We start from the raw sequence: 24,147 nt of genomic DNA on the forward strand, positions 1-24,147 counted from the left end.
AACAGGAGATAAGCTGTAGATTAATTTAATGAGTAAATGTAATAAGAACAGGAGAATGGCAGGCAACGGCCTCATATCCTGAAATAAATAAATGCTTTACACTGGAATTCTGGCTACAAATAAAGCGTGTCTCTTATTCGTTCGAGTCTAATGACACATTTATAAATGGATAATAGTACTAAGTAGCAGCTTCGGTTACTCTTTGTACTCCAAAAACAATATTGTAAATGTGTTGCATTTAATTTGCTCTATACATCTGCAACTTCTCTCTTCCAAAAGCTTTTATTCTGAACTGTGTTACAGAGCCAGTTAGATAATTTCAGCACGTGGCAATAAAGCCATATTAAAGTAGAAGGAAGTTCATATTCAATTGTTAAAAATTCATCATTCATTTCTAAATGAGTTGGAAAATGTGTTGTTAGCTTGTTGAATACACAAAGACATGGTTCTGGTTTCAAAGGGACAAAAGCTTAAATACAGAACAGCTTAAAACAATGCTGATCGCAGACACTTTCTGATGGATTTCCCTCCTGTCAGGTGGAAGAGATAAGTCATGAGTGAAATCCTGCCTGGTTACAAAGGCCTTCCAGTGCCAAATCTCATATGACCTAAAATTGTCAATACAGCTTTTACAGCAACAGATATTCCCTTTTACTTCTTCTTCTTCTTCCCTCCCTAATTGTGATTAAATGCACAAATTTTCGATTGAACGTGATCAGAAGAGAACCTTCCATAACTGTTCTTGAAGTTCCTGATTAGATCTGCCATGATAGATTCCCAGTCATGTGGAAAAATGGGAGGAAAACACCGGATTTTCCACAAGTCATGAATTGCCTTCTGCCAGTGAGATGTAAATCAGTGTAGCAAGCTAAAATTGATGGAGCTTCCTCTGGTTTTATTCCCGGCTCCTCGAGATCACCCTGAATGCCCCGGCCCCTATGTATAGTCACTTAAAGATGGATTACAGGCAAAAAGGAGAGGTGTGAAACAAAGAAATTGTACATCAAAGCTATCAATCACACAGGTCCTGTGCCGCTTTCTTTCTTTTTTTTGGCTCCCAGTTTGTTACATAAACTGTAATTATGGATGCGGCTGAATACGAGGCCTGTATCTGTTTTGATCCCCATTGACAGTGCTTATGTTGAGTTAATTGAGCTCATATCCCAGGATACATGATGAGAGGCTGTAACATTAGCCATTTCCTGCATGCAGCTCATTGGGATGCAAGGCTAGTGCTGGCAGAGTAAACTGCGCCTTGGCAGAGATGCTGAGCAGTGGTGGTGGTGGTGCTGCTGCTGCAGGGACATGACAGCTACAGTCTTCCCAGCCATAAATCCCACCGTCCCCCACAGGGCACCCAGCTACACCTGTGTATTAAGTTGAAAGACAGGCTGAATTCAATCTGGCCCTTTTTGTGCCATGTCAGTGGGGCGAACTTGGTCAGGTGTAAGACTTTTGCACTGTTTCATCAACAGGCCATTATTTATTCTGGGTGTTTTTCAGATGCTCAGGAGATGGGGTGGGGTGGGGGGTCTGGGAGTCAGCCAGTCTCCACAGAGTGTGAACCCAATTATGCCACTTCCTTCTCTTGTCTCACTCAAAAATCAAAGCTGTTTGCTCAAAGCCACATCCTAAGCCCTTTCTAACTATGTCCGTCATGGAAGTAATCAGACCATATCCTGAAAGCGGTAAAAACTCTATTTTTTTTCCTAAATAAAGAAGACGGTCACTGATATTCTTATGGAGTGTACTTAATTGCTCAGGTTACCTGATTATGTCAACCAGTTGCTGCTGTGCGCGAGGACAGGAGGTAAACAGCTTCATTCAGCGGCTTGCTCCTCTCATTCTGCTCCTGAGCTCAGTGTGATATGACTTTGATTGTCTACTTGCAATTTACCCAGCAACTGCCAGCTCTCTGTCTTCGCCACATCTCATACAGACCTTTTCTTAGATCTCAGTGGATTGCCTAGCAACCTTTTTCCTCTGTACAAATACCAATCTGTGCACCAAGCAGAGCATGGTGACCAGTGTAATTATTATGCAAGGGAGACTAATCAGAAATGCAACATACTAAGACACAATATGGTCACAAAGATGCACCATTAAAGCTCTAAATAATTAATACAAAATGCTTCATAATGGTTTCTTTCCATTTACTGTAGCTAAACGAATGCCTCCAGCTTCCATCCAGTACTCTTGGGAATTCCTTCCACTAAACTGACGTCTTCCTTCATGAACGTTTTGTTCCCTTACACGAACTGTTCAGTCAGGTTCACTCTGCTCCCTGCAAAGATTAGTTTGGTAGCCTGCTGGTCTCTCTGTGCCTGACTGCGTGACACGGCAGTTGGACTGGGAGCTGAGACGCGCCACCGACAAGGAGTGAATGGGAGTTGGTGAATGAGAGAGTGAAGGAGACAGTGAGCCTGGCCACTGCCTGGTTGTGGCAGATTGAGCAGTCCATACTCTGGTCACAAACCACCATTTCACTAACAGGAATATTATACGTTGACAGAATCATTTTATTTTCTGGTGACACAATCTGCCACACTTAAAGATATTGTAGCCATTTACAAAAATGTAGATTGAGAACAAAGAAGCTGCCTCACAGAAGTAGTTTAAGGTTAAGATTACAAGCAAAACTAACTTGGTTTATGTTTGATTTGTGCGGTCAAGTTGGATTTTCAAGTACTTCTACAAGCCACTTCATCAGTCCTTCCAGTAGGTAAAAGGCAGCAGCATGCAATGACATTAACCTGCTAAGGCAGGCTGTGTTCCCACATTATTCAGTACTTCTCTAGCAAAATGAGACAGGCTTGTAGCATGCTGCCAATTCTTTAAAAGCCCCGATCAGCAAAAAGGGTAAGTGCAAGTTTAGGAATAAGAGTATAACTTTGTCCCAGTAGTCACTTGCCTGCATTGAACCGGTAATTTTGAGCGAGTGTAGATTTCACTAGTATGCAGAATGTAGAGAAAAAGCTGGCCTAATTGTCTTTCATCTGAACTACAGCTAAATGTGAAACTAGATTACACACATTTATGAACTTGATGGAGATTTCTCACATTCACATACTGCCAGTATAATCCTAAGGAGAGCATGTGTCTGGTAAAGTGAGTGGCAGTCAGCCTTTAATACAAAGCACACAGCACAATACCAGCTTAACTATGGGTCTATTTACCATAATTGATTCGTATTTTCACTGCTGAATGTGGCATTGAGGGAGACCTGAAACTAGTCTGAAACTATTTAAATAGGAGCAATTGACTATGTATTATCCTGGCTTTCAGTGACTAGAACAGCTGTGGCTACAGCTTGAGATTTTTAAATTTAATTTCATTGTTTACTGACATTTTTTAAGGACGTCGTGCATTTCAATCACCAGTGTCACCAAATGCGCTTCCACTCAGGCGTCCTCCTGCATTAACCCCGTCTTTAGTGCATCAGTGTGTCTTTTTCCCACTTGGGCTTCGGCTGAAGCCCTGTTCTGTGCAGGAAATCTGTTGAATCAAGGAAAAGCCTATGTTGCATATTGGATTTAGATATTAAAGCCTCGACCAATAATGCCGACATCCTCATGTGAATTGCGTAGCATTATTTCGAGTGATGAAAATGCATTTTTTATTAGGATTTGGTCTCTTCTCTCTGCATAACAAGGCCAGAGTGGGTAAGGGACAATGCAGAAAAGACTTGAGTGGGTGGAGGATTTAGGCTGGGGAGAACAGGAGGAAGGAGTTGTAGTTTCATCAAAAGTAGCAGAGGGTTGAAAGACACTGAAAAATTACTGCTGCTCACACAATATCTGTTTTATTATCATAGCCAATAGTTGTGCACATTACAAGCATACTAGATGGACAAAAGTATTGGGTCACATCTCTTAATCTTTAAATTCAGGAATTTTCTGGACCATTCTACAGATGTATAAAATCAAGTATGTATCCCCACGGTCTGTCTTTACAAACATTTTTGGAAAAATAACTCATTCTAAAGAGTTCACTGAATTTGACTGTGCTGCTTTCATAGGATGCTGCCATTGCAACAAGTAATTGGACTGTGCAAAGTGGAAGCATTTAGGAACCCAGCAAATCAGCCACTGAAGTATCAAGCCCTGTTATATCTCCAACGCTCTACTGTTTGAAACCTCCTCTGACATTAACATTGTACACCGGGAGCTTCATGGCATGGGTTTAGATGCATGTACAGGTACCTACATTGTGTAGGTAGCCCAATACCTTTGTCCATACAGTGTAGGTTTATTAGAAGTTCTGTTAAGTGTGGTTTGTACCATGGCCACTCACCAAGAAAATATCATATGTTATGTGCATATAAATTAAAATATGTTAATTTGCACATCTAATTTTGGTATAGTTTTCCTATTTATACATAATAATAGTATTTGTACATTACATTTAGCTAACAGAAGTGCTGGATCAGGAGTATTACTATTTTGATACATACATACATCACTTTCATATTCCCACAAGCTGCCTCTGTCTTCATCTTTCTCTCACTTTTACATTTTGCATTATGGGCAGCTTTAGCTGCATTATATTGTGGTTTTCCTCTGCTGACTTGCATTGATCCTCCACACTCAGGCCACCAGCCTATCACTAAATTCTATTTTGTCTGTTTTTCCCTATTCATTCAAAGACAATTCATATTTAAAATGACATCTGCAGTGTTCTCACTGATAAGCTATTTATCCCATCTTCTGGCTCTTGTTGTTTATACGCATAACCTGATACCTCCAAGCTCTTTAGCTGAGGCTCAGCTGTTGCTGTTTTCAACTCCCGTTTAACACTGGTGCATTCACTGAGAACAACAAACAAATACTTAGGTCGCAGGTGTCCAATTGAACTGTCCAGATGCTAAAAGCTAATAAAAACTTTGCATCCAATTTGAATCCAGAGTCATGATTTAGCAAGACTTAAACTAAAACAAATATGCTGTACTAGTTTAACACCTTATATTTGTGCAGTGGATAAAATGAGTTCAGGAGTAGCTAAGGTAAAAGGCAGCTACCTTTACAAGGCATAATTATGTCCAACTCAAAGATTTTTAATTAGTATTTAGGCAACTTAAACAAACAATGTGACAAACAATACTGCTAGTTCTTGGAAGCATTAGTGGCTATGCCTTTTGACCATAAAATGCATCAGGAACGTAGTCAATTGCCTTGTGATTTGGCATTTTGTTAAAAAAAAATACCAGTGTCATATTGAGCTTCTGAAATGGTAAAGGTAACCTCAAACTGTGAGCGTAGCAGCAATGTAACTCCCCGGGGAAATCAAGAGCTTTCACAGCTGCATTGCCCGCCAGCAGTTGCAACACAATTCTTAAATGACGGGGCAACGTGCAAGCGGCTGAAGACAGACAGAAACTTCAGTTTGACCCCAAATCCTTCAACACTTCAAACATATCCTAAACTGGTGGGTGAGACGAAGCCCTTTTGGAGGAGAAATACACCTGGAGAACAGCCACAAACAAAAGCATGTATACCTTTTGACTGTGCAACTTTGAGATGATCTGTGCATCTGTTACAGTTTGAAAAGGTAAATTTTTCTCTAATCTGTTGTGTTGCAGCAACCACTTGGAATCCACGAGAAGAATTTAGGTTAGAATATGCCAAAAGCAAAAACATCTGGCCCAATTTTATTTGATTTCAGAACATCTGAGTAAACAAGTCGACAGAGCTATTTGGGGCGATTTTAAAAACCAGTATAAAAAATAGATTGAATGAAGAAGCTATCGTAACTTTTTACACTCTCTCTACCCTTTACTTTAGTGTGCTTTTATGAGAATTGTAAATGTGGAAATCTCCCTCGACGCCATCCTGATCCCCCGGAAATATGATCGCTGGATGAAATCAATGGAATGGGATGAGGGATGAAGGGATTTTAAGCCCATATACTATAAAGTGTTGCATTGTCTACCTCACTCTGACAGCTCAGAAGGGCTGAGAAGATAGCTTGTGCCTGCTTTTCAAGAAAGTGCCAACAGATTGTCAGAAGGACGCACGTGTTGTCCAATCCGATAAAAGTAAGTAACAAAAACAAAAATGTTATGATCGCCTTGGCACTTTTCATTTCCGAGAAATTAAGCCAGTCAGCATCTGCAAGGAGCGCGTGGTTGTTGTTCCTGTACAGTGAAAGCATCGGCATTGTCCTTTTAAAAAAGAATGATTTTGTCTAGTGGCCTTCTGGCTTCGGTGTGCATGCACAAAATTGGGAACAGTTGAGTGTTTCTGTTTTCAGCCTATTTCAGTCAATACTTTATTAAAAGTTTAATCATTTCAAGGTTTCAGATGACAACATTTCTATATTAGAAAAAGATTTTTGTTTTGGTTCTTTTTCCACATGCCTTAATCTTCTTGTGACCTGTAAAAATCATCTATCAACCCTCCTAGTTCTAAACACTCCAAACTTTAAAATATTGTGTATTGCTCTTTTCCCTTTCTGTGAGTCACACAGTTGATTTAAGATGTGATGTGTGTGATAATTATCTTCCTAGTTTGCGGGTAAAGTCATAGAGACAGAGCTGCTCCAGAGGTGTTTGTCAGTGGTGGTTGAAGTATGATGAGTCATCAGCCTGTTAGTGTAAATCCATGCAAACGCTTAGGTTTGATGCTATTGTGTTGCATCTACTGCTCCTCAATGTCCTGATTCTCTCAACGCTTTTCTGAACACTTGAAGCGAGTGCAGTATATGCAGTCTATCAGCGTCATTAAACTGTTCCGTGTGCACGGCTACAGAGCAATAAATCCTCAAGCAGCATGAATCTGTCGTGTGTCAGAGCCTGTTGTCATAAGCAGATATATCTTCTGCACTGCCTGCTTTATTTTTCTTTCTTTCTTTCTTTCTTTCTTTCTTTCTTTCTTTCTTTCTTTCTTTCTGTCTTTAAACAGAGGAACACCAGGCAGAGCATGATCAAAATGTCTGTTATTGAGGAACTGTTGAAAATCGGACATACACATGTGCCGCTGTACACAATCAATGCGTCATTCATTTGTTCTTCATGATGCCAGATGACTTGTTTTATACAATCAGCGTTAAAATATTCAGAGTACAGCTAATGCATGACTGGAGATGGATACAGTATTGATAATGACAGAATATTGTACATCCCTGGACATTTCTATTCAAACACATCGAAAACAAAATGTATAATAAATATAAATTTTCTCAGTACAATTTAATCTGTGATGTCACATGTTCAAAAACAGTTTTTTTAAAAAAATCAATATTGTAAAAAGCCTCTCAACAATTGACCGTTTGCTAAGCCCTATCCCCATCCATTACTGTTGCATTAGAGTTTAGGGGCTAATCTACTGTTAAATCATCGCTGTTATTTTTCAATCACTGGGTTCTTAATTTCACATGAATGCACACAAGATGCCCCTGCAAGCAATGGCTTGGCCAGCTAAAATAAACAGATCTTCATAGCTGCTGCTAGCTAACTACTTTAGTAAAAATTTAATAGCTATATATTATTTTGATGAGTTTCTTAAAAGATAATTTAGATGCAGTTCAAACATAGTCAACATTATACTTTAAACTTAAGAATTTTTCTTTAACTCAAATAAAGGAAACCAAAATATACATATACACTATGTGGACAAATGCACAGAGCTACCTTGTACACATAAACATGAACAGCCATATCACGAAGCTCCTGGTACACAACTTTTATGCTGATGTTAATGTCAGAGGAGGGTTGTAACTCTGGAGTAAGCATAGTGTTGGAGACCTTTACACAGTATGCAGCTCAGCACTTGGCAACCCCACTTTGTAACTCTGCAATAATACCACTTGTGAAATCTGTAGGAGGGAAAGAATTTCATACAAGTGACTTTTTGGTGGCTCCAGCGAAACTTGAAGCACTATGGAACAACTTTATTAGCTGACCAACGTGTTTCAGCTTGTGGCCTTTTTCAGGGTCATTACAAAATACAGTTTGTGTTTAAATAAATAAAGAAATCCAAGTGAACCAATCACACATAAACAAGCTGACCAACCAGCATTTAAGGGGGTGGTACTGGCTGACTCTGGACTGAAAATCACCCCACATATCCAAAAGTAGTTCATTCTCAAAGGTCCTAACTAGATCTCTCTTTTTCCTGATGAAGTTAATTTTATCACCTCTTTGACTGGGCTTCATGGCGTCAATGCCAATAAAAAATAAAGCTCACCATGAAGCATTCTGGATATTTTGTTTAAAGAGTTTATTTCCTACAGGTATGAATGCAGGTCTATTAATGAGATTCTGCGAGTTACACTATTTTGCTTTATGTTCTTAATTAGATTTTCAAAGACCTTTAAAAAAAACCATCCATCCATCCATCCATTCGCTTCCGCTTATCCTTTCCAGGGTCGGGGGGGGGGGCTGGACCCTATCCCAGCTGTCATGAGGCGGTGGTACACCCTGGACAGGTCGCCAGTCTGTCGCAAGGCTAACACACAAGGACAGACAACCATTCGCACTCACATTCACTCCAGCATTTACACCTATGGGCAATTTAGATTTTTCAATTAACCTATCCCCACTGAAAAACCAAGAAACCAAAAACCTTTTATTGTAATGATAATTGCTGTTAACTAGTTCAAATTTTTTATTATGGAGTTAATAATTTTTTTTAAATCATTTTTTGAAAGTTGAACCAGAGCCAACCAGTCAGCCAGTACAACACGTTCTTGTTCCCAAAGTGTAACATATTACGCTATGTGACAAATCATCGGTATGTTACCCGTTTGGTCACCCAACATATTCCTATGTTATGCGTTAGGAAACAGGAGGAAACATGAGAATCGTTTGGACTCAATCTACACATGTACATTTATTTTACTTTCTCATCATGAATCGCGTTGGAAAACTCTATCTAACACGGGGCGATCGTGGCTCATGAGTTCTGAGTTCGCCTTATATTCGGCCCCGGCTCGGACAGTCTCGGTTGTTGTGTCCTTGGGCAAGACACATATCGCGCCATTAGCCAGAAGGGCCGATGGCAGAAGACTGACTGCTTCTGTCAGTCTGCCCCAGGGAAGCTGTGGCTACTGTAGCTTGCCTCCACCAGCTTGTCTCCAGTGTGTGTGAATGGGTGGATGTGTAAAGCGCTTTGGGGTCTCTAGGCGGGACTAATAAAAGCGCTATACAAATACAGGTCATTTACCATATTTACCATTTAACACAATTATTGTTATGGTTAGGATTAAGGTTAGGTTTAGGGCTGGAATACACGGCTGGAAGCTTCATTCTATGGGATTTCATCCGCAATCCGCCGCGTATCATAGGGACGTGACAAATCGTCAGTATGTTATGTGTCGGTAATAAGAATGCCTTGGCTAGTACCACCCTCTTAAATGCTGATTGGTCAGCTTGTTTCTGTGTGGTTGGTTCACTTGGATTTCTTTCTTTATTTAAACACAAACTGTTTAGTATTTTGTAATGACCCTGATGAAGGCCACAAGCCGAAACGCGTTGGTCAGCTAATAAAGTTGTTCCATAGTGCTTCAAGTGTCGCTGGAGTCTTCACGCCACCAGATCTTTGTCCTTCTCAATGCACCTTGGAAGCAGGTGAAGTTGTGCCAGAAATATTTGGACACTGACTTTTTGCAATGGCAGCATCCAATTACAGCTCCATGCTTGAGATCAGTGAGGATTTAAAAAAAAAATCTATTGTTTCACAAATGATTTGCACCTAGCTATGATTTGCATAGCTAGGCGCTTGATTTTATACACCTGTATAAAATTCTGGAAACACCCGAATTAATAAATTGAAGCATGTCTCCCCAAAACCTTTGTCCATATACTGTTATAATATTATATTAAGCGCCCCCTCCTGTGTTTATTTAACTCTTTAGTCTTACTTCTTTTGCCTGTTGGTATAGCTAGCTATTTACGTAGATTTAATTAAATCAATCAGACGTGTAGCAGGACTGAGCTCCTAATATTACTCTACAATATGCTGAATCAGTATTCAGGACCAACTTCTGGGGACTTGTGTAGTGAGCTTGCCTAGTTGTGGGACGCTAAACCCCAAACAGTTTAGTTAACTAATTTTCATTGGCCTCAAAGGTAAAACTGTGTTACTATTACAACTGTATCATAACTGCTTATTGCCGTAAGCTGGGCATGCTATCATTCACATCATATACTTAATAATCTCCTTAAATGGTGAGTGTTGATTTCGCTGGTTAGCAGTTCAAAATGTGCAGAAAACCAAAGCTCAGCAGGTCTGCTGCACATAGTTATTGTAGATAAACTATTATTTGACAATTGTTGTTTACTGGACAGGTTTAGCTAACGGTCAATTCCCAGCAGAAAAACAAATGTATACTTTTATATCACAATAACCTTTTACCAATTTCATCGTAAACTGTGTCTATGTTAAGAACATAGAACTGCTGCGTTGAACAATATTCAGGATATTAATTGGGTGATCTGTACACGTTTTCCTTCCCTGAAAGTAAAATAGCCTAGAAGTGTATGAGTTCAGCGAGTCGAGCTTACTGTATCACATCAGATACCACACAGTCACAGAAGAAGAAAAGCAAGAGAAGTTACCATCAGGGTCTTGATCAATAAGGCAAAAACCAAACACACATCATTATCAGACAGTCCTGCCTGTGCTGTGCACTGTGCTCTGCAGTTTAAACCACCTACACAGCTGGCAAAGTACAGTAGACAGTTGTTTGGGTTGATACCGCTGAACTTGATGAATGACACTGTTTCCGGTCATTTAGCACAGTTTATTTGCCATATATTATATTGTAGCATTTTGTAAAAAGCACACGTGTAGATATGCAAGTGTACAATCAGATAATTGGCTGAATAACACATTATAAAAACCAAAAACCATTAGCCACATAAGTGATTTAAATGAAGGATGAAAAGTAAACATCTGAACGTCCCAGTGCACCAAGCTCTGTACTTGGTGTTTATTTTTCCTCTGTTTATTTCTCAAATGAATAAGAACGTGATCAACATCACAAATCATTAAGCAATTCAAAAGTCACCATGTAAACTATACTGACTGCCAGCAAGATGTGTGGGCTGTACATTTTATAAAACAATTACTGTCCGCTATTTTCGGACTTGTTTCTCTTGTCTTGGGTAATTTCATTGGAGAGGCTCATTTCTCGAAATGAAAAAAGCTACAGGGACTTGAGTTTGAGAGAGACCTCTGGCTGACAGCATGATCAGAAAAAAGAAAAAAACAAAACAAAACAGTAGAAACCCTTTCAGCTTGGTCGAGCTTTCGTTTGTTCAGCTACTCAGTTGCTTATCATGCTGTTTCCCCCTGCTCTGTTTACAACGTTTTGCATTTTGATTACTTTACCTGCACAGCAGAGGGGTGTCCACGTTATGAGAAGTCAAGGAAATATGTTTAATAAGATTAACAAATCATGAAATTATTATCTTTAATACTCCCCAAGAGGCAAAGCAGAATGCAGAAAGTCATGCTGAAGTTCAGCCTCCTTTGCTAATTGAGGACATTGAGGGTCAGGTAGGTCAGAAGCTCACTAATCAAAACTGCTGCTCCCCTTTATTTCCACTGAGAAATATTTTCATTTTCATTACCCTGGTTCCAGGATGCTCTGCAGTAAATTAATTGTCTCCTTTGCTTCTTTACCAGTCCCAGCTTCCTCCCACACAGCCTTTCATTTCGTATGAGCAGTTCTGTGATTATGTGCAGCTGACGTACAGTAGTTTGGAGACAGAGCCTCGTGGTGTGCACAGCTCAGTGGTGGTGGGAGTGGGTCTGGGGGCAAGGCAGCACAGGCTTTGAGGGGAGGGCAGCCATTAGGCTGGGTTGGTACAATGCTGGCCCTGGACCTCCCTGCGCCTGAGTGGAGGGCTCCATGCCCACATTGAGGTGCAGTGACAGGTGGGTATGGCAGTAATCCAGAACAGACTGCTCACACCTGTACAATGTCAGAGCACTCAGCTGCCGCGGTACCTAGACAGAAACAGAAAGTAGAGGGAAAGAAGAAGCACACGTAAGGGTAAGGCTTTTAAAACAGCTAGAAAAAAATCCTTAGAATATTTGGAATTGGCTTAATTTACTTCATGGTGCCATGGCACAGCTCTGTCATTAATGCAGCCTTGGCCGATAATACAGCATGCGCCCCAAGACCTGAAATCTGTGGCGCTCAAACACCCACTTTCAGGAGTGATTTATATGCAAGATGAAAGCCTTAAGCAAGAGTGCACACATATTTTCTGCCCTCTTTTAAATGGAGTCAAGGCTCCATTTAGAAGAGAGTGCTTATTACATTACAAGCACTTTGCTGATTCAAAGACCCCTCTTCGCTTTACGTGCTACCGCGGTCTGAATTCTGTCAATTAAACGAGATAAAGCTGCATCACAGCCTGTGCAATATTGATATTAATATCCTAATGTATATTCATATATATATATATATATATATATATATATATACACACACACACAGTGGGGAGGAATAATTATTTGATCCCCTGCTGAATTTGTAATTGTAAAAACGATCAAAAGAAATAATTTTTATGGTACTTTTATTTTGATTCAATTCAATTTTATTTATATAGCGCCAAATCACAACAAAAGTCTCCTCAAGGCGCTTCATAGATACAGAGAAAAACCCAACAATCATATGACCCCCTATGAGCAAGCACTTTGGTGACAGTGGGAAGGAAAAACTCCCTTTTAACAGGAAGAAACCTCCGGCAGAACCAGGCTCAGGGAGGGGCGGCCATCTGCTGCGACCGGTTGGGGTGAGAGAAGGAAGACAGGATAAAAGACATGCTGTGGAAGAGAGACAGAGGTTAATAACAGATATGATTCAATGCAGAGAGGTCTGTTAATACATAGTGAGCGAGAAAGGTGACTGGAAAGGAAAAACTCAATGCATCATGTGAATCCCCGGCAGCCTACGTCTATTGCAGCATAACTAAGGGAGGATTCAGGGTCACCTGGTCCAGCCCTAACTATATGCTTTAGCAGAAAGGAAAGTTTTAAGCCTAATCTTAAAAGTAGAGATAGTGTCTGTCTCCCAAATCCAAACTGGAAGCTGGTTCCACAGAAGAGGGGCCTGAAAACTGAAGGCTCTCCCTCCCATTCTACTTTTAAATACGCTAGGAACAACAAGTAGGCCTGCAGAGCGAGAGCGAAGTGCTCTAATAGGGTGATATGGTACTACAAGGTCATTAAGATAAGATGGGGCCTGATTATTTAAGACCTTGTATGTGAGGAGCAGAATTTTGAATTCAATTCTGGATTTAACAGGAAGCGTCAATGAGTGAAATAAGTATTTGATTCCCAACAATCCAACCAAAACTCTCTGACAGATTGGCTCATATGACACTTCAATTACAATCAATCAATAAATTACAGATACTCTTGATCTCAACTCATTATATTTACATCATTTATATACAGCATGGCTGTACACAGCGTCACCAACAGCTCCACCATTATGGGTAAAACCAAAGAGCTGTCAAGGATTATAGATTATAGACCTGCACAACACCATCAGCAAGAAGTTTCTTAAGAAGGTGACAACTGTTTGGTGCTATTATAATTCAGTATGTATTTATAATAATCAATAATTATTTCCCCCACTGTATGTGATTGTACAGTCTACAGAAACATTCACATAACAACAGAAAGAACACGTGCAGAACAACTTTTCAGCTTTAATACTTCCTCTAAACCTAGAGTCATGTAAACATACATAACACCATTTTTTTTTCATTGACTTTCACAATATCCTCAGGAATAAAATCACATTATCAATCATTACAATGTAATCTTTCCTCATGTGTAGGATAAAGAATGGAGAATATATTCAAAGTCCTTGTGAGAAAAATCCCAATTCGCTGTAATCTTAGTTGTGGGCAGTACATCTATTGTAAAATATGCTGTCTTGGATTATTTTATTGGATCACAAAAGGATTTGCTGAAAGCTGATTTGATGCAGAAATGGCTTTCAGATAGGTTCCTCTTTATCTCGTTGGGTCAAGATTCATAGTGCCGTCACCATTCAGACCCTTAAATTTCAAATAACGGCTTTCTAAAGGTTATGTTTTCCTTTTCGGAAACGATATGACTCGGTTTGTTCTCCACTCTAATGGGAAGATTAGTTGAAAACACTCCATTGTCTAATTCAACAGCTGAACTTTGCACACTACATAGAGGACTCGATAAAAAATTCATGAACAACAATGCTCTGAATGCAAAATGAGGTAAATGCGGGGGAACCGGATCTGTGAGTTCTCGGTACAGACTGCCAAAGGAGAAAGGCTACACCGTGAACTTGTTTCTCCAATTATTACAATAGTAAAAGTCAAACACGTAAGCAGTGAAGTGGATATAAATTTTTCCTGGTTAGCTGGTCAAACCAATAGCCCTTTCCTTCTTTGCAGAAGTAATTGGCAGAGCACCCACAACCTTTGCCTCTACAACACTTTCTTGCCTCCTATGTTTAACTTCACCAGTTAATTCCACATGAAATCCAAAGGTACCATAAAACAAACTGAGCTGCAGTTGCAGAGACTATAAAAGGCTTTCTTGGCCTTTGCGCCTATCCACCAGGGACCTGTACAGATCTGTAATTACAAAATAAATACACCTTTAGAAAGGAATAGTGCTATAATCATATAGGTCTCATCATTGTTAACAGCATCAGTAGTTCAGATATCACAAAAAGACCTGAAAGAGAAATGGTAAATGGGCACCATTTACACAGTGCTTCTTCAGTCTTTCTCACTACGTGGTGCTTTACACTACAAGCCACACTCAGCCATTTCCACGCACATTCATGCACTGCTCTCTCACAGACACCTATGAGACTCTGAGGGCTGCTGAGTATCTTGCCCAATGACACTTCGACATACACACTGAGGACCTCGGGATCTTTCAATTAGCGGAGGGCCCGCTCTATCTCCTTCGAGATGCCACAGCCACCCCAAAATCTTCTTATGACCTCTAAAACAGTTTGAGGCTTGTGAAGGATTTGTGACATTCAATGGGAAATGCAAATAGTTAAAAGAAAAATGCAAACCTAAGCATTGAGAGAGACTCCTCTTTTGTCATACAGATAGAATTATTTATTCACTGTCTACAGTCTAATTTTTGGTATGTGTTTGCAAGTCAATCTTTATACAGAGTTTTAAAGTTGCATCTTTGTGGGCTGGATATAAAATGTACTGATTATTCAAATGGTGCCAAAGTCAGATTCATTTTTCTGTTTGACCAGAGGGTCCAGCGTGGTACAGCAAGTGTGGAGATGCCTCAGTGAAAACCATAGACATAGGTAATTATATGCCACCCAACACATAGGCATATTACAATAAACACATACATTACAACAAACCCACAACAATTTCAAAACAACCACGCTGCATTTGAACCTTTCCCCTGTTATTTATTGCCACCTCCTCAAACACTTTAATCATTTGCAGCCTTTTCCAGCACTTCACTCACACTGTCACCTACTATAGCTTATATAAAGAGCACTCACTAAGTTTCTATTCGTGGGATGAAATGCCAAGAAATCCGGCTATGATTTCCATTTCACGGGCTCCATTTTTTTCTATTAAAACCCTCCACAGTATTTTTTCAATGACCATCAGGAATAGCTACAGCTTTTGTCTTGTAAAAAGTAGAAATAAAGCCACACATTAACATGCTATACAGTTCATCTATGAATCCTTATAGTGGGCGTTCTACAGACACTGCACAGTTAAGCTCAGCAGAACCGTTTGTAACTGTTAAACACTCATCATTGAGAATAGTTTTCACTGAAACAGTGAGTGAAGTAGTGAGATGTGACACGTCAAGTAGTGGAGGCTTGGATTTTGCACTTACAGTATGAATCACCCTAATGATTTTTACTGAATATCTTTCACTCTACCCTATATTTTGGCACCCTCTCATATGAACTCTTCAACAAGACTAAGCGGCTGCATGAGCCCATAAAGCGCCATGTGTTAAAACAATGCAAAACATTAAGGCATATATTCTCTCAGGCAGCGGTGAAGCAAGAAAAATTCAATGCAGGATGTCCACTTTGAATAAAATCTGTGACACTGAAAGCTTATCACTAACCATTGTTAGTGATCAAAGTGAAAAATATCTAATCATTTGTGCTCATGGTTGTGAGCTAAAATGAAAAAATGCTACACTAATGCTACACACCTGCTCGGCATATATGTATTTGATTACCCTCTCTGGGCTTTTGCAGGATTAAAACTCACTGTTTATCTGTTTAGTTTATCATGTTAGTTAACATGTATTACTTGGCAGTAAACACAGAGGTTATTGGAGTACTATTACATGTATCTGGCCATAAAGCAACGAAATGGCAAACTGGTAATCTGACCTAATGGTGCAATTAAAGTTTAGAGCGGTCAACAAAGATTTTCTAATCTGTATTTTGGGAAAATTAATGTCTATACCACATATCATGACAAACTCTCCAGTATCGTACAGACTGTTCAAAACCAGAAAGAAATCAGGAAATGCTCCTGAGATATTTCAGTCTGAACAAAACAGGTGAAATGACTAACCATGCTGTGAGCCACGCAAACAGCTGTCCTCTAACTCAAAGGTCACTATCTGTGTACAATGTACTGGCGTCTAAATGGGCAGTTTGGCTTTAACTTGTCGTTATGAAATAAATGTTGACTGCAGAGTGAATGGCTACAGCCTAATGCAATCTGGGTTTTAACAGGCTACAGAAGGCTTCAGTCACACAAGCCTGGAGACCATTTGGCAACTGCTTCAGAAACCACCATTTGCTAGGAAAATGTTAGTTTTCCCTGACTGTGAGTGGTTGTTGGAGGCTACTGGCAGGCACTGTGAAATCAGCTGTTAAAGCCACAGTGGTGCAGTGAAACCTTCATCAGCTGATGAAATATGTATTCCCCAACTGATTGGCAAGCGGTTGCATTAAGTTGCTTACTGTAGTCCCAAAGAGTTATACCATGCAACACTAAAAGAAAAAAAGCCTGTCTGCAAATACTTACCTGCTTACAAAACTATAGTGAAACTGAAAAGCCTGTTGGTTTCAGCAGTAAGAGTTTTACTTTGGAAGAAAATATTTTCCTTTTTTGATTTTTGTTGCACTTTTAAGTTTTACTACTGCTCCATGGTTAATTAGCAAATGCTTGCAGTCAAGACAAAGTCATGCAAACTATGGGTGACTGTGGCAATCATGGTTCCAGGGGGACGTCAACCAGGCTCTAGGCTGGTGTAACTGAGGCCTAAACAGAATTTTCACTGAGGAATTGGTGCTTGGTAAAAAGTCTCCCAGAAACAAGAAGGTTTAATTGCCTAAGCAGAAGAGGTACTGCTTTGTTCCCCAGTAGCTAACAATAGCTTTCTCCATGTTGCTAAAATGTTAGGCATCAGACCAACTGCAGTAACATTTGAATTTAACATGCAACGAAAAAAGGAAGGCAAATAAGACAGAGAGGGAAAGTGGCAAAACCTGAAAATGTGAATCTCATACAGCCATTCATTCAATAGAGGAAGCTAGAAGACTTGATATTCAGTTGATATAGCTTCTACTACATCAAAGGAAAAAACAAAAAAACCTGCCTCTGTTTTCAGTCACTTTATGACAGTGGCGCGTGGGGGAGCAGTGCGGGGGAAGTTGTCTAACGCCACTTTAAATTAACCAGCTGATTTTTTTTCTCTTCCGCTGTTTTTGTTAAAGACAACAGCTTTTCTTTCACCCATTGTCAGCTTCTGTGGATAATAGCGTCCAATAATAACTAAAATACAAAATGTCAAAACAAAGTCACTTAACTTAATGTCATCTCCCTTCATAGGTCTGATGAAGCTGCTGCAGCTGGCGGTCATTAAGATTGGGATAAATGCTGTTTTGTGTTTAAACAGAACATTTCTGAGGTCAGCGGAACATCGAGCTCCATTTCCACAGAGCACAGAACCCTCTCCCTGCTCTTCACTGGCGATCTTTAATATCTGCATTGCCGAAGCGCTGATCTAAAACAGGATCAGTTTCATGTCTTTACACAGAGGAAAAGAGTAAAACCCTTTTTGGCGATCTAAGCTGACTTAGCATTCAGGTTTAATCAGGAATATTGGGGAAACGCTGGCTGTTACAGTTGGAGCTCTTAGAGAGGTGAGTCATTGGCTACCTCTGCTTGGATATTTGCCAACAGAGCTGCATATAGCTGGATTTCGCCTGAGGAATGATCGTCACCTTTCCTAACTTTAATGGGTCCTAAAGTCCCTTCCAATCTAGCTGTGCGCTACAAAAGCAGAAAAATATAAAATGAATTCAAATCTCTTGATTACAATAGCCATCTAAGAATAGCTCTGTTTCCTCCTGACAAGTGTACGCCGTTATTCAGTGAGTCACTGGCTACCGGCCAAGGTAATAGAGCGGACATCTGGCATCAGCCTGATCTTGTCTTCACTTTATGTTAACTGTTTAAACTGCAGCTTGACCTATTTACCCCGAAGTGAATTTCAGGAGAAGCGAACACGACAAGTGTCCTCCGCAGAGGCCGTTACCTCAACTACACCTTTAATTCAGGTACTTTTTGCTGTTTATATTGTACGGAGGTACATTTATACCTCGGGTTATTACATCCCATATTTATTTTCAATTTTTTCCCCCCACATCTTCCTCTCAGCTATGATTCATTGTTTATCACTGAAAACCTCTAGAGTTTAAAGTGTTAAGAAATTATCTTCTCAACTGTTGTGGGAATTGCTCTGGGCTTGAAGTGGTGACAGCTATTAGAATAAACAATAATGCCTTTTTTTCTTAGGTTATTTTCTTTTCTTTCTGTTTAGTTGTGTGGCGTTGTGTACTGGGTATTGAGTGTTGATAACACAAAAAAGAGCAGTGGTTAACACTTCAGATAAGAGAGAAAATGAAATTGTTGGATGAGACGGAGACGACAAAAAACCTAAACGACAAAGTAACAAAACACGGAGAAATTACCTAAACGGAAAGTTGGGGAAAATAAATGACTGTGTGGTTTTTCCACAGTCTGTGTGTGCAAAACATGAGTACTAAAATCCTCACCTCAAGCAATATGAAAAATTATTCACTACCTGGGCCGTTTTCTCCCAAGACTGCTCTGTGTGTGGTATTAAGTTGTCTCTGTGACATCTAGTGCTTTTGTACAGTTAGCACTGTCTGGCTAATGAAATGTAGAGTGGATTACACAGATGCCACAATATTTGGAATAGCTACAGTTTTCAAAGAAACATCAGGAATATGGTTCTTGGAAATACAGTATTATGAATGTACACTCAACAAAAATATAAACGCAACACCTTTGTTACTGCTCCCATTCCCCATGGGATGGACGTAGAGACCTAAAATTCATCCCAGATACACAATATAACCATCCCTCCCAAACAGTGGTCACAAATCTGTCCAAATGTGTGGTAGTGGGCACATCTGCTATATTGAGATAATCCATCTCACCTCACAGGTGTGCCACATCAGGATGCTGATCTGACATCATGAGTAGTGCACAGGTGTACCTCAGACTGCCCACAACAAAAGGCCACCCTGGAATGTGCAGTTTTGTCTCACAGCAAAATGCCACAGATGCCACAATGAGGGAGCGTGCAATTGGCATGCTGACAGCAGGAATGTCAACCAGATCTGTCGCCCGTGCATTGAATGTTCATTTCTCAACCATAAGCCGTCTCCACAGGCGTTTCAGAGAATATGGCAGCACATCCAACCGGCTTCACAACCGCAGACCTCGTGTAACCACACCAGCCCAGGACCTCCACATCCAGCAGGTTCACCTCCAAGATCGTCTGAGACCAGCCACCCAGACAGCTGCTGGAACAATTGGTTTGCACAACCAAACAATTTCTGCACAAACTGTCAGAAACCGTCTCAGGGACGCTCAACTGCATGCCCGTCGTCCTCATCGGGGTCTTGACCTGACTCCAGCTCGTCGCCGTAACAGACTTGTGTGGGCAAATGCTCACATTCGATGGCGTCTGGCACGTTGGAGAGGTGTGCGCTTCACGGATGAATCATGGTTCACATTGTTCAGGGCAGATGGCAGCTGAGAATGTCCCAGTTCTTGCATGGCCAGCATACTCACCGGACATGTCACCCATTGAGCATGTTCGGGATGTGCTTGACCGGCGTATACGACAGCGTGTACCAGTTCCCACGAATATCCAACAACCTCGCACAGCCATTGAAGTGGAGTGGACCAACATTCCACAGGCCACAATTGACAATCTGATAGACTCCATGCGACGATGTGTTGCACTGCATGAGGCAAATGGTGGTCACACCAGATACTGACCGGTTCTGGGTCCCCAGACCCCCAATAGCGCAAAAAACTGCACATTCCAGGGTGGCCTTTTGTTGTGGGCAGTCTGAGGTACACCTGTGCACTACTCATGATGTCAGATCAGCATCCTGATGTGGCACACCTGTGAGGTGGGATGGATTATCTCAATATAGCAGATGTGCCCACTACCACACATTTGGACAGATTTGTGACCACTGTTTGGGAGGGATGGTTATATTGTGTATCTGGAATGAATTTTAGGTCTCTACGTCCATCCCATGGGGAATGGGAGCAGTAACAAAGGTGTTGCGTTTATATTTTTGTTGAGTGTAGTTGATTTAAAAAAGCCCTTTTTTCTTTCCTGCTTCAATTCAGATAGAAGACTGTCTGTTCCTTGCTATAATCCATAGTGTTTAAGGTCAAATCTACTATATGTTGGACAGCAAAATATACAATGATAATAATAATAATATTACTATGATAATCAGAGTGTGTGTATGTCTGTTCCACAACTCCTCCTACATGGTCAGTTTAATCTAGAGTACCAGAATTGTCAAAATCTAAAAAGCTTTTAGAATTTTTTTGGCACTCTAGTCCTTACAAATTAAATGTATTATGTATAGCAGCTGATCTCAAACATTATCAGTACATTTGCATGTGTCTGTGAATTGTCTTCTTACTAATTATATAAGTTTTGTGTAGTAATTGCTCTCAGAATGAACACTGAATTTGCGTTACACGTACATTGTTGCCATTACATGTCTATTGTTATGTACTTGTATGTGCTTAAACAGTGAGGCCAATAATGCCTGTAACTGCTTATTTTGTCTCGTGGAATGAATATGTGTCTTGCAGAGAAGAATAAATATATTTATCTAATATTAATTTCTTTGGTTATTTTTGCCCTCTGACTACTTTCGTGATATGATGAAAATAAATATAATAAATTGATAATGGTAATGAAAACTTTATCTATATAGCGCATTTCATTATAAGTCAACTCAATGTGCTCAAATGAGAAAATGAAAACACCTGTGTAGGTTTTACAATGCCTCGAGGAAGTGAAAACAGGAAAAATGAACAAAACAAAATTAACATACATGTCTGGGCTTTTAATACAGGCGTGAAGCAAACAAGTGCCACAAGATAGTAAAAATAATAATAATGATAATAAGAATAATAATAGCTAGTAAAAAAATTCAAACTAGTAAATGCAAAAAAAAAAACTATTTAAGAAGATTCAGAGGATTTTGTCTACTAAATTTCTGATTAAAGTTAATCCCAAGACTGGAAACAGTGTGTAACATTTGATTTTTGTATGGACGAAACCAGCTATAACAGTGGGCTTTAAAGACTTCCCCCTTATACAAGTCTTCATGCTCATCTAAGCTAGCTGTAGCCAGGAGCTTCAATTTCTCAAAGCATTGTCCTGACTCTAAGCAGCCTCCTAGCATCATAACCTTTCAGTGTAACTTCAGACTTTCTCGTGATTTTGGTGCTGCATTACAAATGTCACAGTTCTCCAGTAGAGCGCTCCGCTGACCCACTCGAAAACACTTTGCAGCAGATGCTAAAGAGGCCAGTGATCTGAACAGTACACAGCAATTAATTCTAATTCCTGAGCGATTAGCTTTGTGATGCTAATGAAAACATTCGCATAGGTGGTCCCCCTTTTGCACTGCTCTGAATGTAGGTCAAGCTGCAGCTAAATAATTCCCATTTGCGTGATAGGCAGCTGCACCATGCCAGCATGCCTCAGACTGGCACGGGAGGCATGAGCTCTCATTGGCATATTAACAACATCCGCCGCCCGAGCTGTGCTGCTGCTCTCTGTCAGCTGGATAATTCACTCAGTGGTCAACGCTGCGGTGAGAGAGCACAGACAAGCCTCTATTATCATTGCTGTCTATTAGGCTGCACACCCAAGGCTGCTGAATGGCATCCTAATGGCCATAAGACCCCCCTTCCCTGATTGTTGATGAACTGAAAAATAATTTCAGGATGAGCATTGCCGACATGAAGCTGATAACAAGTAGTCAGTAAGCTTAATTAAGCGGGACATACGGTACAGCAGAGGAAATGCATTGTTATGAAGGTCAGAAATGTGCATACAAGAGACAGAAGCTAAATTGTCCTTGGAGAATGTTTCATTTCATAAATCATGCAACATATATTGAACAAGATAGCAGGCGGTTAGCATCCTCCATATAGGGGTTTAGTAGCAATAAGGAGACCAGACGTTGACCTCCATCTGAGAGGCAACTAATAGTTTTACAATTTGATACTGCGTGTGCTAGAATTCCAGAAAGATCATCTTCTGCTGACTTTAATATTGCCCATGTAATTACATTTCTATTTGAAAAGCATTTTGCATTTGTCAAAATAACCATAATCCTTCAGATGTGGGGATTTATCTCCTCCTAATGCTGCTCATCCCGTTTTCTGCTCATCAATGTTGGCAATGCCTGCTGAGATTTACTGTTATTTACTGGAGGGACAATTTATGAGTCACTTCGTAGTCTTTTCTGATATATGTAGATATAAGTAACCTGAATATGGAAGCCAAGAAAATGTAGATGCATAGATGAATCCATATTCATTGAGAGGCATGCACTAAGCAGGGATGTGTGCTACACTGTTTGGTTCATTCTCCCCCGTTGACTGTTTTTCTCTCTCTTTACACTCCCACACACTTTCCTAAGTGCACACACACACACACACACACACACACACACACACACACACACACACACACACACACACACACACACTCTTTCAAGCACACACATTCAGTATGTACTGATGCTGCTTGTCAAAACAGCCATTAAAAAAACCCAGTTCTAAAATGATAATAATAAAAAAAAAAATCATTTCACTTCTAAGGTCACACCTCTTTACTTGAAACTGTGATGCATCATATAGTGTAATAAGATATTGCTAAAGATTCGTATTTAATTTATGTAGCTGATATCACACATGCAGTAAGGATAAACTCTGCTTTTATCCTGTAACATGTATTAAAGGCTATACACTGCTGTGAGAGGGAAAGAAAAATCACAGCAGAGGGTTTTCTCGCCATTTGAACAAAGGCCTAAAGTAAACCTTCTTGTTAGCATGCCAGACCCTCTAATGGATATCATTTGCAACAAGAAACTCCAACTGCTGTTTTTTTTTTTTTTTTTTTTTGTATGTATAATTGCCACAAGTCAGAGCTGGTATTATTTAAATTGAAAAAATAGAGACCACGTTGGATTTGCTGGGGTATATATACAAATTTCTTTTAATTGCTTTGGACTTAATTCAGCGAGACAGGTCTCTAAATTTTTAATGCAGTCTAGTGATAATTAAAGCAAATGCAATAGGCTTTCTCATCAGTTAAAATGAACATAAAACATCTATGATTACTTTCAATAATTATTTTTTCTTTTTTTTCTGGAGAATGGATGCATGGGGAAGTTAGTCTTGATGGTGGAAATTTGATTGATTTGGTCTACTTTCATATGTTTTTGTCATAAATCTCTATAAGTTCTTCCCGACATCAAAGTGCAGACAGAGGAATTTAGCACCTACTGTAGCAGCATAGCTGGTTAACAAAGTAAAGCATCAGGACTCTGTGGTCATGTCCAGACTGGGTGAAAACAGAACCCCTGATTTATAGGAGCTGCTTTTCCATCAGTTAGTGCAATCAAGAGTGCATGGTGGACACTGCTAATGTTACTCTGTATCAAAAAATAACATTTGCAAATATCCGCTTAAAGCGTGATGGCAGTTTTCTAAAGAAAGTCCATTTTCATATATAAGATATATCTTGGAGAAATAACAAAACAAGCAAGGGAGGTAACTAAAATTAGAAAAAGCTCCATATC

General features: G+C 39.9%; 1 protein-coding gene across 1 annotated transcript in view; it reads right to left on the minus strand.

Annotated features, from left to right (window-relative positions):
- Positions 1-11,732: 11,732 nt before the first annotated feature.
- The window catches only part of LOC146620910 (leucine-rich repeat transmembrane neuronal protein 4), a 58,475-nt gene continuing 46,060 nt past the window's right edge, over positions 11,733-24,147 (minus strand). Inside the window, exon 3 of the mRNA XM_085367956.1 lies at positions 11,733-11,951. Within this exon, the coding sequence (XP_085224082.1) occupies positions 11,733-11,951 (219 nt within the window). The remainder of the gene's footprint in view (positions 11,952-24,147) is intronic.

The sequence above is a fragment of the Diplotaxodon limnothrissa genome, linkage group LG12, assembly GCF_057381915.1.
Source record: "Diplotaxodon limnothrissa isolate DT_005_m linkage group LG12, D_limnothrissa_male_GT1.1, whole genome shotgun sequence".
Classification (NCBI taxonomy): domain Eukaryota; kingdom Metazoa; phylum Chordata; class Actinopteri; order Cichliformes; family Cichlidae; genus Diplotaxodon; species Diplotaxodon limnothrissa.